The 13894-nt window shown below is 44.8% G+C and overlaps 1 protein-coding gene across 1 annotated transcript in view; it reads left to right on the top strand.

Annotated features, from left to right (window-relative positions):
* Positions 1-1479: 1479 nt before the first annotated feature.
* Positions 1480-13894, top strand: part of VWCE (von Willebrand factor C and EGF domains) — a 152136-nt gene continuing 139721 nt past the window's right edge. The window contains exon 1 of the mRNA XM_069740406.1: positions 1480-1965. Coding sequence (XP_069596507.1) covers positions 1859-1965 — 107 coding nt within the window. The 5' untranslated portion in view covers positions 1480-1858. The remainder of the gene's footprint in view (positions 1966-13894) is intronic.

The following is a 13894-nucleotide window of genomic DNA, read 5'->3' on the forward strand; positions in this document are numbered from 1 at the left end:
AAAAGGTGAACGGATGGACTCTACATGCGTGGTTCCCACCGTGAAGCATGGAGGAGGAGGTGTGATGGTGTGGGGGTGCTTTACTGGTGACACTGTTGGGGATTTATTCAAAATTGAAGGCATACTGAACCAGCATGGCTACCACAGCATCTTGCAGCGGCATGCTATTCCATCCGGTTTGCGTTTAGTTGGACCATCATTTATTTTTCAACAGGACAATGACCCCAAACACACCTCCAGGCTGTGTAAGGGCTATTTGACCAAGAAGGAGAGTGATGGGGTGCTACCCCAGATGACCTGGCCTCCACAGTCACCAGACCTGAACCCAATTGAGATGGTTTGGGGTGAGCTGGACCGCAGAGTGAAGGCAAAATGGTGAACAAGTGCTAAGCATCTCTGGGAAGTCCTTCAAGATTGTTGGAAGACCATTCCTGGTGCTGACCTCTTGAAGCTCATCAAGAAAATGCCAAGAGTGTGCAAAGCAGTCATCAAAGCAAAAGGTGGCTACTTTGAAGAACCTAAAATATAAGACATAATTTCAGTTGTTTCACACTTTTTTGTTAAGTATATAATTCCACATGTGTTAATTCATGGTTTTGATGCCTTCAGTGTGAATGTACAATTTTCATAGTCATGAAAATGCAGAAAAATCTTTAAATGAGAAGGTGTGTCCAAACTTTTGGTCTGTACTGTATATATATATATATTTCCCTTGAAAATGATGTATAAATGACATAGAGAATTGCTCTTTGTAGAATCTCATAATAAAGTCACATTGCAATCGGATAGCAATCACACTGCATTCAGATGTAAATCGGATGCTAGGTGTAAAAAATCGGATTGTGCTTGCATTACACTCGTGCGACTCTCGGCAGTGAGAATTGGACTGATTTTTTTTTATATGTTTTGTCTGACTCCAGCCTTATTCTGCAATCCTCACTGGATCGATGATGGCCCTATATAAATTAATGCAATAACAATAGCAAAACAGATAAAAAAGCATGGTAAAGGTTTAATGACCTTGACCTTACATTACATGTTTCTACAGATATGATTATTTAGCAATGAGGGGGCAACTTCCTCCTCCTCTTCCATCTCTTTTTGCATCTCTCCAGGAGATTAGTTTTTTGGGGATTTGAGTATTACACATACTTGTTTATGTTTAATTTATTTAGTAACGGAAAGTTGAGCTCAGAAGTCCCGAGGCTTTCCGAGGAGATGTACACAGTCACACACATGCAATTCCTTAATAAACACTACATAGAAGCACACGCTTGTGCAGAACAGATAGACACACGCAATCTTGGCACATCAGAGAGTGTGACATCTGGGAGCGGATAGAGAGATCTGCATCTGGCAAAACTTTCTATCCGTTCCCAGATGTCACTGTGGGGCCACTTCCTTCTTACTATGATGTGAGGGGCTCCTATCCCATCAAATTCATCAGCAGCAGAGCAGAGAGGGAGAAAGTGAGTCAAAGGAGGGAGAGCTTTCGAGAGGGGAGGATGGAGAGTTTTTCGAAGGTGATAGTTCAGAATAGGATACAGCTAAGGACACGGCATTAGGAAAAAAGTAGGGAAGCAGAATACAAACACTGAATAGAGATAGAGGGAAAGACAGAGAGAGGACAAGAAAGGGGCAGAGGAAGACCGCAGATGATCAGGGGACCAGACCGGTAGTGGACGTCTATGTAGCTGGAGCAAGGGCCAGATATTCTGTAGGTTCATTGAGTGGAGGGCCAGAGAAGACGGTTTATATTTGGAGTAAAGGTGACAGAGACACAATAGAGAGGAGAGACCTAGCGAGATCCACTCACTATTGGTCACTGCCGGATTTGGGGCTGGTTCGAGAGCTCATCATGATCCCGTTTTGGATGAGGGTGTCCTGCATACTCCTCCTAACTGCTGGAAAAGAAGGGAGAATTTACAGCGGGAGGAAGAAGCCGCCAGCACTGACAGCACAGAGGTATAGTAACTCAGAAACTCAGATTCTGGGACTTGTAACTCTGGACATGCGCAGATTCGGGGGACTGCAAAACACGAGGATGGGGCTTTCTTCTCATGCAGTACACTATACAGATGCAGACTTTAATATGACATTTTATTATTATTATTTATTTATATAGCACCATTAATTCCATGGTGCTGTACATGAGAAAAGGGTTACAGAGTTATAGATATAGTTTACAGTAAACAAGTTTACAATGACAGACTGGTACAGAGGGGAGAGGACCCTGTCCTTGCGGACTTACATTCTATGGGCTATGGACTATGTCTATGGACATTTAATTCATTGCTTGTCATTGAAAATATCAAGTTAACATTTGTTGCTAATACCTGTGTAAAAGAACATTGACACATTTTTACATCACTACATCATCCATAATAGTGTAATATATTGGATTTATGGCAGGAAGCCTACACTACATTGTTATAGGACCTGCTCACATGAAGCTTTCTGCAACAGGGAGATATTTGTTTCACAGGGGCAGCCTGCGTTATGAGGGCACTGTTGCTGGAGGCACTATGGCTGCTTTCACACATCAGTTTTTTGCCGTCAAGACAATCCGTCGAATGTTGAAAAAGATGGATCTGTCGCAGATTGTGAAAAACTGATGCGATGGATCGGTTTTTTCAACGGATCAGACTAGCTGATCCAGCTAATTGGATAAAAAAAATGGAGCATGCTCAGCTAAAAACAACGGAATCCATCGCCGGATTCCGTCATTTGACTGATCCGGCGCCATAGGGTACCATTGTAGCAAACGACGGATGGCGACGGATCCGTCATTGTCTGTTTTTTTCTACACAAAAAACTTTACTATGTCTGTTTTTCTGGCCGCCGGAAAACCAATTTTTGACGGATCCGGCAAAAAACGGATGAAACGTGAAACAATCCGTCACTAATACAAGTCTATGAGAAAAAAAACAGATCCGGCGGCAATTTTTGCAGAATTCGCCGGATTGAGCCTGATGGCAAAAAACTGATGTGTGAAAGCAGCCTAAAGGAGACTGTGTCGCCACTATTACTAGGAGTATTGTGGGTGCCATTGTTATAAGGCACGCTAGCTGACAATATTATTGCGGTCCTGTAGCTGTCACTGTTATAAGGCACTCTACTGATACTGTTATGGGGCACTGTGGCTGGCATTGTTATAAAGCACTTTAGCTGACACTATTGTGGAGGCACTGTGGCTGGCTGGCATTGTTATAAGGCACTCTAGCTGTCACTGTTATGGGGCACTGTGGGGGGCATTGTTATAAAGCACTCTAGCTGACACTATTGTGGAGGGACTGTGACTGGCATTGCAATAAGGCATTCTAGCTGTCACTGTTATGGGGTACTGTTATAAAGCACTCAAGCTAACACATATGGGGCACTGTTATAAAGCACTCTAGCTGACACTATTGTGGAGGGACTGTGGCTGGCATTGTTATAAGGCACTCTAGCTTACGTTATTATGGGGGTACTATGGCTAACATTGTTATAAGGTGCTCTAGCTGACAATGTTATGGGGTACTGTGGCTTGCGCTGTTATAAGACACTATAGTTGACAGTATTATGGGGTACTGTGGATGTAATTGTTATAAGCTATTCTAGCTGACAGTGTTATGGGGCACTGTTATGAAGCACTCTAGCTGACACTATTGTGGAGGGACTGTGGCTGGCACTGTTATAAGGCACTCTAGCTTACGTTATTATGGGGTACTATGGCTAACATTGTTATAAGGTACTCTAGCTGACACAATTATGGGGCACTGTGGCTGCCACTGTTATAAAGTGTCCTAGCTGACAATATTATGGGGGTACTGTGGCTGGCACTGTTATAAGGCACTATAATTAAACTATTATGGGTTACTGTGGGTATAATTGTTATAAGCTACTCTAGCTGACAGTGTTATGGGGGCACTGTGGGGGGCATTGTTATAAAGCACTCTAGCTGACACTATTGTGGAGGGTCTGTGGCTGGCATTGTTATAAAAGCACTCTAGCTGACACTGTTATGGAGCACTGTTATAAAGCACTCTAGCTAACACTATTGTGGAGGCACTGTGGCTGGCACTGTTATAAGGCATTCTAGCTTATGATATTATGGGGGTACTATGGCTGACATTCTTATAAGGCATTCTAGCTTACACTATTATGGGTCACTGTGGCTGGCAATGTTATAAAGCACTCTATCTGACACTATTATGGGGCACTGTGGCTGGCACAGTTATAAAGCACTCTGACACTAATATGACAGCACTGTGAGTGGCACGGTTATAAGGCACTCTAGCTTATGTTATTATGGGGGGACTATGGCTGATATTGTTATAAGGCACTCTATCTGACACTATTATGGGTCACTGTGGTTGGCACTGTTATAAAGCACTACTTGACACTATTATTGGGCACTCTGGCTGGCACTGTTATAAAGCACTCTATCTGGCACTATAATGAGGGCACTGTGGCTGGCACTGTTATAAGCACTCCAGCTGACACTATTATAGGGGCATGGTGAGTGTCATTGTTAAAAGGCACTATAGCTGACACTGTTATGGGGCACTGTTATAAGGCACTCTAACTGTCACTATTATGACGACACTATTATAAGGCATGCTAGGCAACACTATTATCGGGTTATTGTGGCTGAAACTGTTTTAAGCCACTCTTGCTGAAACTATTATGGGGGCTATGTGACTGGCACTGTTATAAGGCGAGGTACTATGGCTGGCATTGTTATAAAGCACTCCAGCTGAGACTAGCTCCCCGACCGCTCTTGCAGCCCCACATAAGAGCACTTCCACCACCATGTTTCACTGTAGGCACCATGTATTTAAAAAAAATGAATTAAAAAAAATGCTTGGTGCCTACAGTGAAACATGGTGCTGGCAGTGTTCTTATGTGGGGCTGCAAGAGCGCTGCTGGTGTCGGGGAGCTACAGTTCATTGATGGTATCATGAATTCACAGATGTACTGCTCGATATTGAAAGAGAAGATGCCGCTTGGTAGACATGTACTTTCCCAACTTGACAATGATCCAAAACAAACATCTCTTGCATTTCTGAAGAACAGAGTGAAAGTGATTCAGTGGCCAAGTGTCTCCTGATCTGAACTCAACCGAACACCTATAGGGAATTCCGAAGAGACAAGTTGTCATCACTCTCCATCCAGCATCCAGGCTCTAAAAGAGGTGGTTCTTGAAGCATGGAAAAAGATAGATGTTGTAATATGTTACCAATTTGTTCATTTCATGCCTAGAAGACTTGGTGCTGTGCTTATAAATCATGGAGGTTATACAAAATACCAGATGTAGTATTTTTTGATATGGGGTATGTTCATTTTTGCATCAACTAATTTGAGTGGTTAACACTGTTGCTTTGCAGCGCTGGGATCCTGGGTTCTAATCCCACCAAGGACAACATCTGCAAGGAGTCTGTATGTTCTCCCCGTGTTTGTGTGGGTTTCTTCCCACATACCGCTAGGGAGTTTAGATTGTGAGCCCCAATGTGGACAGCAATCACAATGTATGTAAAATGCTGTAGAATATGATGGTGCTCTAAAAGCAAAGAATAATATTGTCCAAATTATGAAAATAGCTCTTTTGTTCAGTGTGATACTGATTAAAGCAGGATTTTGCACAGTAACCTACAGGCAGTGTCAGGTCGGCGCTGTTATACTGATTACAATGAGACCAGGTGATGGAGTCTGTTGTGAATTCTGTGGCTGAATTCACTCCTGTGGTCACAAGTGGTACTGCAGCTTCTGAGCTTCCTCCCTCAGGTGTTCTGGTGAGCTCGTTAACTGCTTCATTACTTAACTCCGCCTGATGCTGCTATCCTTGCTCCTTGTCAATGTTTCAGTGTTGGATCTGAGCTTCTCCTGATTGTTCCTGTGACCTGCTGCTCTGTATAGCTAAGTGCTTTTTGCTTTTTTGTTGCTTTTTTTCTGTCCAGCTTGTCTTTTGTTTTGCTGGAAGCTCTGAGACGCAAAGGGTGTACCGCCGTGCCGTTAGTTCGGCACGGTGGGTTTTTTTTGCCCCCTTTGCGTGGTTTTGCTTTAGGGTTTTTTGTAGACTGCAAAGTTCGCTTCACTGTCCTCGCTCTGTCCTAGAATATCGGGCCCCACTTTGCTGAATCTATTTCATCCCTACGTTTTGTCTTTTCATCTTACTCACAGTCATTATATGTGGGGGGCTGCCTTTTCCTTTGGGGAATTTCTCTGGGGCAAGTCAGGCCTATTTTTCTATCTTCAGGCTAGCTAGTTTCTTAGGCTGTGCCGAGTTGCCTAGGTAGTTGTTAGGCGCAATCCACAGCCGCTTTTAGTTGTGTTTAGGATAGGATCAGGTGTGCAGTCTACAGAGTTTCCACGTCTCAGAGCTCGTTCTTGTATTTTTGGGTATTTGTCAGATCACTGTGTGCGCTCTGATCGCTAAGCACACTGTGTTTCTGGATTGCCTTCATAACACCTGTCATTAGCAAACATAACAGTACAAGGAGCCTAACTAATGATTCTCAATAGAGGGAAAGAAAAAGTTCTGACATCATTTTTTTTTTTTTTCTGCTCTGTGTTCACTTTTTTTTTTTCCCCTAGACATTTGGGTGATTCTGGACACAGGTGTGGACATGGATATTCAGGGTCTGTGCTCTTCAATGGATAATCTCGTTATAAATGTACAAAAAATTTGCTGGCTTTGTGCCAGGGTCAGGATGATATAGAAGTATATTGTCAGAAATTTAGGAAATGGTCAGTACTCACTCAGTGGAATGAATCTGCGCTGGCAGCTTTGTTCAGAAAGGGTCTCTCTGAGGCTCTTAAGGATGTCATGGTGGGATTTCCTATGCCTGCTGGTTTGAATGAGTCTTTGTCTTTGGCCATTCAGATCGGTCGACGCTTGCGCGAGCGTAAATCTGTGCACCATTTGGCGGTACTGCCTGAGGTTAAACCTGAGCCTATGCAGTGCGATAGGACTATGACTAGAGTTGAACGGCAGGAATCCAGACGTCTGAATGGTCTGTGTTTCTACTGTGGTGATTCCACTCATGCTATTTCTGATTGTCCTAAGCGCACTAAGCGGTCCGCTAGGTCTGCCGTCATTGGTACTGTACAGTCCAAATTCCTTCTGTCCATTACCTTGATATGCTCTTTGTCGTCGTTTTCTGTCATGGCGTTTGTGGATTCGGGCGCTGCCCTGAATCTGATGGATTTGGATTATGCTAAACGTTGTGGGTTTTTCTTGGAGCCTTTGCGGTGTCCTATTCCGTTGAGAGGAATTGATGCTACACCTTTGGCCAAGAATAAGCCTCAATACTGGGCCCAGCTGACCATGTGCATGGCTCCTGCACATCAGGAAGTTATTCGCTTTCTGGTGTTGCATAATCTGCATGATGTGGTCGTGTTGGGGTTGCCATGGCTACAAACCCATAATCCAGTATTGGATTGGAATTCCATGTCGGTATCCAGCTGGGGTTGTCAGGGGGTACATGGTGATGTTCCATTTTTGTCGATTTCGTCATCCACCCCTTCTGAGGTCCCAGAGTTCTTGTCTGATTATCAGGATGTATTTGAAGAGCCCAAGTCCGATGCTCTACCTCCGCATAGGGATTGTGATTGTGCTATCAATTTGATTCCTGGTAGTAAATTCCCTAAAGGTCGATTATTTAATTTATCCGTGCCCGAACACGCCGCTATGCGCAGTTATGTGAAGGAATCCCTGGAGAAGGGACATATTCGCCCATCGTCATCACCACTGGGAGCAGGGTTCTTCTTTGTAGCCAAGAAGGATGGTTCACTGAGACCGTGTATTGATTACCGCCTTCTTAATAAGATCACTGTTAAATTTCAGTATCCCTTGCCATTGTTATCTGACTTGTTTGCTCGGATTAAGGGGGCTAGTTGGTTCACTAAGATAGATCTTCGTGGTGCGTATAATCTGGTGAGAATCAGGCAAGGAGATGAATGGAAAACTGCATTCAATACGCCCGAGGGTCATTTTGAGTATCTAGTGATGCCGTTCGGACTTGCCAATGCTCCATCTGTGTTTCAGTCTTTTATGCATGACATCTTCCGTGAGTATCTGGATAAATTCCTGATTGTTTACTTGGATGACATTTTGATCTTCTCAGATGATTGGGAGTCTCATGTGAAGCAGGTCAGAATGGTTTTTCAGGTCCTGCGTGCTAACTCTTTGTTTGTGAAGGGATCAAAGTGTCTCTTCGGTGTGCAGAAAGTTTCATTTTTGGGGTTCATCTTTACCCCTTCTACTATCGAGATGGATCCAGTTAAGGTCCAAGCCATCCAGGATTGGATTCAGCCGACATCTCTGAAAAGTCTGCAAAAGTTCCTGGGCTTTGCTAATTTTTATCGTCGCTTCATCTGTAATTTTTCTAGCATTGCCAAACCATTGACCGATTTGACCAAGAAGGGTGCTGATTTGGTTAATTGGTCTTCTGCTGCTGTGGAAGCTTTTCAGGAGTTGAAGCGTCGTTTTTGTTCTGCCCCTGTGTTGTGTCAGCCAGATGTTTCTCTTCCGTTCCAGGTCGAGGTTGATGCTTCTGAGATTGGAGCAGGGGCGGTTTTGTCACAGAGAGGTTCTGATTGCTCAGTGATGAAACCATGTGCTTTCTTTTCCAGGAAGTTTTCGCCCGCTGAGCGTAATTATGATGTGGGCAATCGAGAGTTGCTGGCCATGAAGTGGGCATTCGAGGAGTGGCATCATTGGCTTGAAGGAGCTAAGCATCGCGTGGTGGTATTGACTGATCATAAGAACTTGACTTATCTCGAGTCTGCAAAGCGCTTGAATCCTAGACAGGCCCGTTGGTCGTTATTTTTTGCCCGCTTCGACTTTGTGATTTCGTACCTTCCGGGCTCTAAAAATGTGAAGGCGGATGCTCTGTCTAGGAGTTTTGTGCCCGACTCTCCGGGTTTATCTGAGCCAGCGGGTATCCTCAAGGAAGGAGTCATTGTGTCTGCCATCTCCCCTGATTTGCGGCGGGTGCTGCAAAAATTTCAGGCGAATAAACCTGATCGTTGTCCAGCAGAGAAACTGTTCGTCCCTGATAGGTGGACTAATAAACTTATCTCTGAACTTCATTGTTCGGTGTTGGCTGGTCATCCTGGAATCTTTGGTACCAGAGAGTTAGTGGCTAGATCCTTCTGGTGGCCATCTCTGTCACGGGATGTACGTACTTTTGTGCAGTCCTGTGGGATTTGTGCTAGGGCTAAGCCCTGCTGTTCTCGTGCCAGTGGGTTGCTTTTGCCCTTGCCGGTCCCAAAGAGGCCTTGGACACATATTTCGATGGATTTCATTTCTGACCTTCCCGTTTCTCAAAAGATGTCAGTCATTTGGGTGGTCTGTGATCGCTTTTCTAAAATGGTCCATCTGGTGCCCTTGGCTAAATTGCCTTCCTCCTCTGATTTGGTACCTTTGTTCTTTCAGCATGTGGTTCGGTTGCATGGCATTCCTGAGAATATTGTTTCTGACAGAGGTTCCCAGTTTGTTTCAAGGTTTTGGCGAGCCTTTTGTGGTAGGATGGGCATTGACCTATCCTTTTCCTCGGCTTTCCATCCTCAGACTAATGGCCAGACCGAACGAACCAATCAGACCTTGGAAACATATCTGAGATGTTTTGTTTCTGCAGACCAGGATGACTGGGTGTCCTTTTTGCCGTTGGCTGAGTTCGCCCTTAATAATCGGGCCAGCTCGGCTACCTTGGTTTCTCCATTTTTTTGCAATTCTGGGTTCCATCCTCGTTTCTCTTCAGGACAGGTTGAGTCTTCGGACTGTCCTGGTGTGGATTCTGTGGTGGATAGGTTGCAGCAGATCTGGACTCAGGTAGTGGACAATTTGATCTTGTCCCAGGAGAAAGCTCAACTTTTCGCTAATCGCAGACGCCGTGTGGGTCCCCGACTTCGTGTTGGGGATCTGGTTTGGTTATCTTCTCGTCATATTCCTATGAAGGTTTCCTCTCCTAAATTTAAACCTCGTTTTATTGGTCCGTATAGGATTTCTGAGGTTCTCAATCCTGTGTCTTTTCGTTTGACCCTCCCAGACTCCTTTTCCATACATAATGTATTCCATAGGTCGTTGTTGCGGAGATACGTGGCACCTATGGTTCCATCTGTTGAGCCTCCTGCCCCGGTTTTGGTGGAGGGGGAATTGGAGTATATTGTGGAGAAGATTTTGGATTCTCGTGTTTCTAGACGGAAACTCCAGTATCTGGTTAAATGGAAGGGTTATGCTCAGGAAGATAATTCCTGGGTTTTTGCCTCTGATGTTCATGCTTCCGATCTTGTTCGTGCCTTTCATGCGGCTCATCCTGGTCGGCCTGGGGGCTCTGGTGAGGGTTCGGTGACCCCTCCTCAAGGGGGGGGTACTGTTGTGAATTCTGTGGCTGAATTCACTCCTGTGGTCACAAGTGGTACTGCAGCTTCTGAGCTTCCTCCCTCAGGTGTTCTGGTGAGCTCGTTAACTGCTTCATTACTTAACTCCGCCTGATGCTGCTATCCTTGCTCCTTGTCAATGTTTCAGTGTTGGATCTGAGCTTCTCCTGATTGTTCCTGTGACCTGCTGCTCTGTATAGCTAAGTGCTTTTTGCTTTTTTGTTGCTTTTTTTCTGTCCAGCTTGTCTTTTGTTTTGCTGGAAGCTCTGAGACGCAAAGGGTGTACCGCCGTGCCGTTAGTTCGGCACGGTGGGTTTTTGTTGCGTGGTTTTGCTTTAGGGTTTTTTGTAGACTGCAAAGTTCGCTTCACTGTCCTCGCTCTGTCCTAGAATATCGGGCCCCACTTTGCTGAATCTATTTCATCCCTACGTTTTGTCTTTTCATCTTACTCACAGTCATTATATGTGGGGGGCTGCCTTTTCCTTTGGGGAATTTCTCTGGGGCAAGTCAGGCCTATTTTTCTATCTTCAGGCTAGCTAGTTTCTTAGGCTGTGCCGAGTTGCCTAGGTAGTTGTTAGGCGCAATCCACAGCCGCTTTTAGTTGTGTTTAGGATAGGATCAGGTGTGCAGTCTACAGAGTTTCCACGTCTCAGAGCTCGTTCTTGTATTTTTGGGTATTTGTCAGATCACTGTGTGCGCTCTGATCGCTAAGCACACTGTGTTTCTGGATTGCCTTCATAACACCTGTCATTAGCAAACATAACAGGAATCCATCTTGTGGTTGTTGTTTATTCTGTATTTGTAGTTTTCAGTTAATGATTTGCTCGTGCCCCGGGGCGGCCTATGGGGGGCTTCATGTGGTGCTCTGATTAGGTATTCATGTGCATGGCTTCTGATAGATCACTCACTTGCCCCAAGTTTACATAATGAATATCTACTATATAATTGTCTAAGGGTCCCTTCCATCTTTCTGTCTGTCCTTCTGTCTGTCTTTCTGTCTTTCTGTCACGGATATTCATTGGTCGCGGCCTCTGTCTGTCATGGAATCCAAGTCGCTGATTGGTCGTGGCAAAACGCCCACGACCATTGTCACGACCAATCAGCGACGGGCGCAGTCCGGCGGCAATATGGCCGCTCTTTCCTCCCCGCAGTCAGTGCCCGCTCCATACTCCCCTCCAGTCAGCCCTCACACAGGGTTAATGCCAGCGTTACCGGAGCACGTGGCTGGGCAATATACTACATCACTGGGCAATATACTACGTGGCTGGGCAATATACTACGTCACTGGGCAATATACTACGTCACTGGGCAATATACTACGTCACTGGGCAATATACTACGTGGCTCTGTGCTGTATACTACGTAGCTGGGCAATATACTACATGGCTGGGCAATATACTAAGTGGCTCTGTGCTGTATACTACGTAGCTGGGCAATATACTACGTTGCTGCGCAATATACTACGTGGCTGGGCAATATACTACGTGGACATGCATATTCTAGAATACCCGATGCGTCAGAATCGGGCCACCATCTAGTTATATATATTTGATAAAAATGACCTTCTGCAGGGCTGCGCCAGCAGCGGCCCCTGCGCTGCAGCATGATTGCATCTATAATGTGTATTTAATTATTTTTTGGAATGGTATACATTAATTCATATAAAAAAATCAGTCTGCCCCTGTTCAGTAGCATATATCAGATCGCCGATAGATGTTGCTTAGTGGAGACAATGTTTTTTTCTCTAGCAAGAAGGCGCCGGCACTGTAACAACTATCAGGTCGCCGATAGCTGCTACTGTGCAGGCACAGCTGGCACCATTTTCAGGCTGATTTTTTTTTTTTATGAATGAATGTATACCATCCAATCCAATAGATGCTACGGAGCAAGCGCCGGCAGCACCATCTTGTAGGAGGCAATATTTTTTCTCTAGAAAGATGGCACCGCAGCAGCTATTGGTTCACTGATAGCTGCTATTGCGCAGGCGCGACCTGTGCCATTTTCAGACTAATTTTTTTATGAATGAATGTATACCATCAAAAAAAAAAATTACGTACACATTATAGATGCGATCATGATGCAGTGCAGGTGCTGGCACTGGCGCCTGCCTGCAGAAGGTGATTTTTTTTTAAAATATATAATATTCATTATGTAAACTAGGAGGCAGGTCAGTGAGGAATGGGTGACCTGTCAGAAGCCATACAGATGAATACCTAAGCAGAGCACCACATGAAGCCCCCCCCCCCTCCACAGGCCCTCCGAAGCACGAGAATCTCATTAACTCAAAACTGAAATTAAAGATTAAACAACAACCACAAGACGGATTTCATCAACCAAGGTATCATTTTAAGGGCTCATACTCATTTGCGAGAAAAACGGACGAGTACAATCCGATAAAAAATTGGATTGCACTCTGACCAATGTTATTCAATGAGTTACGTCTCATCTGCGATTTTTTTCTCAGCTGAAATCGGACTGAGAAAAAAAATCTCAGCATGCTGCGTATTGCTGCGTATCTCGGACGAGACTCGCCAATGTAAGTCAATGGATGTGAGAAAAAAACGCACAGCACTCACACCATGCGAGTACTGTCTGTTTTTTATGCATCGGTGTCTTTTGAAAAGCCGGTAATTCATGTGCCGTGTACAGTAAAATCACACTGGCATGTTAGAATAGAATACATAGAATAGAAATATACACATAGAATACATACCGTATTTTCCGGCGTATAAGACGACTTTTTAACCCCTAAAAATTTTCCCAAAAGTCGGGGGTCGTCTTATATGCCGGGTACGGGTGCACGGAGCAATCCTGAATGGTTCCCAGGGTCTGAAGGAGAGGAGACTCTCCTTCAGGCCATGGGATCCATATTCATGTAAAAAATAAAGAATAAAAATAAAAAATATGGATATACTCACCCCTCCGACGGACCCTGGCTCTCAGCGCTGCAAGCGTCTACCTCCGTTCCTAAGAATGCAGTGAGTGCAGGACCTTCGATGACGTCGCGGTCACGAGAGCGGTCGCATCTTGGCACCGTCTTGGTTGAAAACTGTATATACCCCAGACATGGATTACGGCGTGGGACACAACTACGGACAGGTATGTGTATATTGTTGGTTTATTATTTTACTTTTATTACAGGAGATCGAGGGTGTTGCATGGATTAGGAGTAACAATAAAATGGTAAAACTGTGTTGTGTTTTATTTCATTAAAAGAGTTTATTCTGCCTGTGTCTTTATTTAACATGTACCAACTATAGGACTAGTAATGGATAGGTGTCTTGTTGACACCTCTCCATTACTAAGCCATGGGCTTGATGTCACCTTTCAATACAAAGGTGACATCAACCCCACAACTATTACCCCACTTGCCACCGCTACAGGGCAAGTGGAAAGAGCGAGGCTAAGTGCCAGAATTGGCGCATCTTAGAGATGCGCCTTTTCAAGGGCGGCTGAGTGCTGATGTATCCTTGGCCCCTTCCTAGGCTATTAATATCAGCCCGCAGTTGTCTGCATAGCCTTTGCTGGT

Source organism: Ranitomeya imitator, chromosome 9 (assembly GCF_032444005.1).
Source record: "Ranitomeya imitator isolate aRanImi1 chromosome 9, aRanImi1.pri, whole genome shotgun sequence".
NCBI classification, from domain to species: Eukaryota; Metazoa; Chordata; class Amphibia; order Anura; family Dendrobatidae; genus Ranitomeya; species Ranitomeya imitator.